General features: G+C 55.3%; 1 protein-coding gene across 1 annotated transcript in view; it reads right to left on the bottom strand.

The window, feature by feature from the left end:
* Positions 1 to 437: 437 nt before the first annotated feature.
* Positions 438 to 2,500, bottom strand: part of LOC308155052 (protein sprouty homolog 3) — a gene marked incomplete at its 3' end in the record, with an annotated part of 3,401 nt that continues 1,338 nt past the window's right edge. The window contains exon 2 of the mRNA XM_080528285.1: positions 438 to 1,429. Within this exon, the coding sequence (XP_080384411.1) occupies positions 438 to 1,337 (900 nt within the window). The 5' untranslated portion in view covers positions 1,338 to 1,429. The remainder of the gene's footprint in view (positions 1,430 to 2,500) is intronic.

Here is a 2,500-nt window from a genome sequence, read left to right as displayed (position 1 = left end):
TCTACCTATCTTACTGAAGGGGTGGGGAGGAGGAGGAGGAGGAGGGAGTGGGGAGGGGGTGGTCCTAATATAAATAAATAAATAAATAGGTACAGTCTAACCCACAAACAAAACCACACCGCGCCACAGCGTTAGGTGGTCTCTGTTGAGTATGGCGCACACCTCAGGGTACAGTCAGTAAGCCCACAGTCAGGTTAAGGCTGGCAGTCAGTTCAGCAAAGCACCAGGCGCTCTCCGGATCTTCAGCACGAGTCTCCACAGGTTTGGTAAAGCTTTGGTCCCTCCTAAGGGGGCGGGCAGAGGAAGAGCATACAAGGTACAGTAGGTGAATGGTCACGGTAACGTAGGTCACAATGGCGGCGGCGTTGTTAGGGGCGACCGCGTTGCTATGGTTGTAAGGGAGGTCGGAAACGCTGAGCTGGCCCCCTTTTGGCCTGTCATACGGGCTTCTCCAGAGACTTGCTACGGAAGGGGGCATGGCTGGGGTGAGGGTTGGAGGCGGAGATCTTCCGGCACACAGTGTTGGTGTTACTGCAGCGGCAGCCCGGGCGTGTGGCGCGGTCGTGGGCCCGCTGGCACAGGGCGAGACACAGCCGGGCAGGGGGGTAGCAGCAGAGGCAGGGCAGACAGAGGGCCAGCAGGCCCATGGTCCCCCAGCGGGCACAGGCGTGGGCGGGCGTACAGGCGCAGGGCCGGTCGGCACAGTTGTCCTCGTCGTCCTGGGCGGAGCAGTGGTAGAACAGGCCCTTCACGCAGCACAGACACGTGCCGTACTCCACCGCGCTCTCCGCCGAGCAGAGGCACCGCTGCCCGCAGGCCCAGCAGGACGGCAGGCTCCGCGGGGCGCAGCACTCCTGGCACTTACACCGGCCGCACCGCTCGCAGATGAACAGGTGCAGGCCCAGATCCTCGCCCTCCGCCAGGCCTTTACCCAGAGAAGCCTCGGGCTTGAGTTCTCCTTTGGGCTGGGTGCGCACCACCGAGCCCAGGCCGGAGTGGGACGGCGTCAGGCCCGCCAGCAGTCTCTGGTCGGAGGCGCCGCTGGTCCGGGACATGGAGGAGCTGACGGTGCTGGAGCGGCTCAGATGGGCCAGGTGGGCGTGTTGGTGTTGACTCTGGCTGCGGGGGATAGGGGGGAGGGCAGGGTGGGGGTAGCCGTGGGGATACCCGTGGGTGTGTGTCGGGTAGCGGTCGTCGTGGGCGTAGAAGAAGCCGGACTGGGAGGAGGAGTCCAGAGCCACGGGTCGCTCCACATAGTCGTTGTTGGCCCGTATGGAGCGGATCTGGTCGAGGGACAGGACCGGCACCTGCTGGAGATCCAGCCCGTCCAAGTCCATCCTGGCGAGCCTGGGAGGGGGGGCACCAGGAAGGGGGCCGGGGCTGGGGCTGGGGCGGGGGGCTCACACCACTCACGGCACATCAGAGAGACCTGGAATCACAGAGGAATAGAGATGTATTTTTAACACCCATCATTACTTGATCACAAACACACTCGTTTACCCTGAAACCACAACTGGGTCTCCAAGCCTCTTCAAGCTCAACCATCTCATCACTCGCTCACTAATCCATCAGGGGAGGATAGTGGGGGTAGAAATCGGAGGACAGGATCCTTGCAATGCATGGAACGGGATGAGGAATGGAATCAAACACACGTGTTTGATGCATGACAATTCCATATCCCGTTGCAAGCGTTACCATGAGCCCATCCTTCGATTTCCACTTCCACTGTCTCTCTAACACAACACCATTCATCAGAGACACCGGAAATAAACATAATATACAGTAGATCTATTTTTTGCTTCTGCTACTGTATGTGGAGCTCACTGTTCCACTCAACAGGTTGGGTGAACATAATAGCCTCTAAGCTGAGCACCACAAGTGAGATATATGAGTGAGTTATATAAACTGGACCTGAGAGCAGAAAATAGACACAACATCCACATAGAGATTAGCCACATTATTATGACCATTGAGGTTCTCCACTGCTGAGAGTAGAACTATTATTAGCCAGCGAGGGCCAAAGGGATAAATCCATTAGCTTGGCACTGCAATTTAGCATCTGTTGGACACAGCTGCTCACACAAGGGAAGGGGATCTGCCCGAAGGGTTTGAACATTTGGGAAATGTTGTAAGGGGGTCCTGAGCTGTCGTTAACCAAGCTGGGGTTACCAGGGTACGAGGGGAGAATGAGGCCTCACGTAAAAAAAAGAAAAAAAAGAAAAGCGGAAAAAGAAATGTTTTTTTTGTGTGTCTTGTTTGGCATGATCCTCCACAAACAGGAACAACATGGCTGTAGGAATGTAGATGGGAAACATCGGTGTCCTGGGACTGAGACACAAACAAGCCGTCTCGTCTGTTTACCATGACTCTCTAACAGCATGTTGATTAGAGCTAAATCAGGTTAAGCAATGTGGATTTTGTCCATGAAAATGCACTGATATTAGTGATAGAATCACAACAAGATAACAACATCTACAACTATTGTAAATTGAATCTGATA

Source organism: Nansenia antarctica (genome assembly GCF_963989245.1).
Source record: "Nansenia antarctica genome assembly, chromosome: 4".
In the NCBI taxonomy this organism is placed as follows: Eukaryota; Metazoa; Chordata; class Actinopteri; order Argentiniformes; family Microstomatidae; genus Nansenia; species Nansenia antarctica.
Note: the sequence above shows the minus strand (reverse complement) of the source record. Positions and strands in the feature narration are given on the sequence as shown.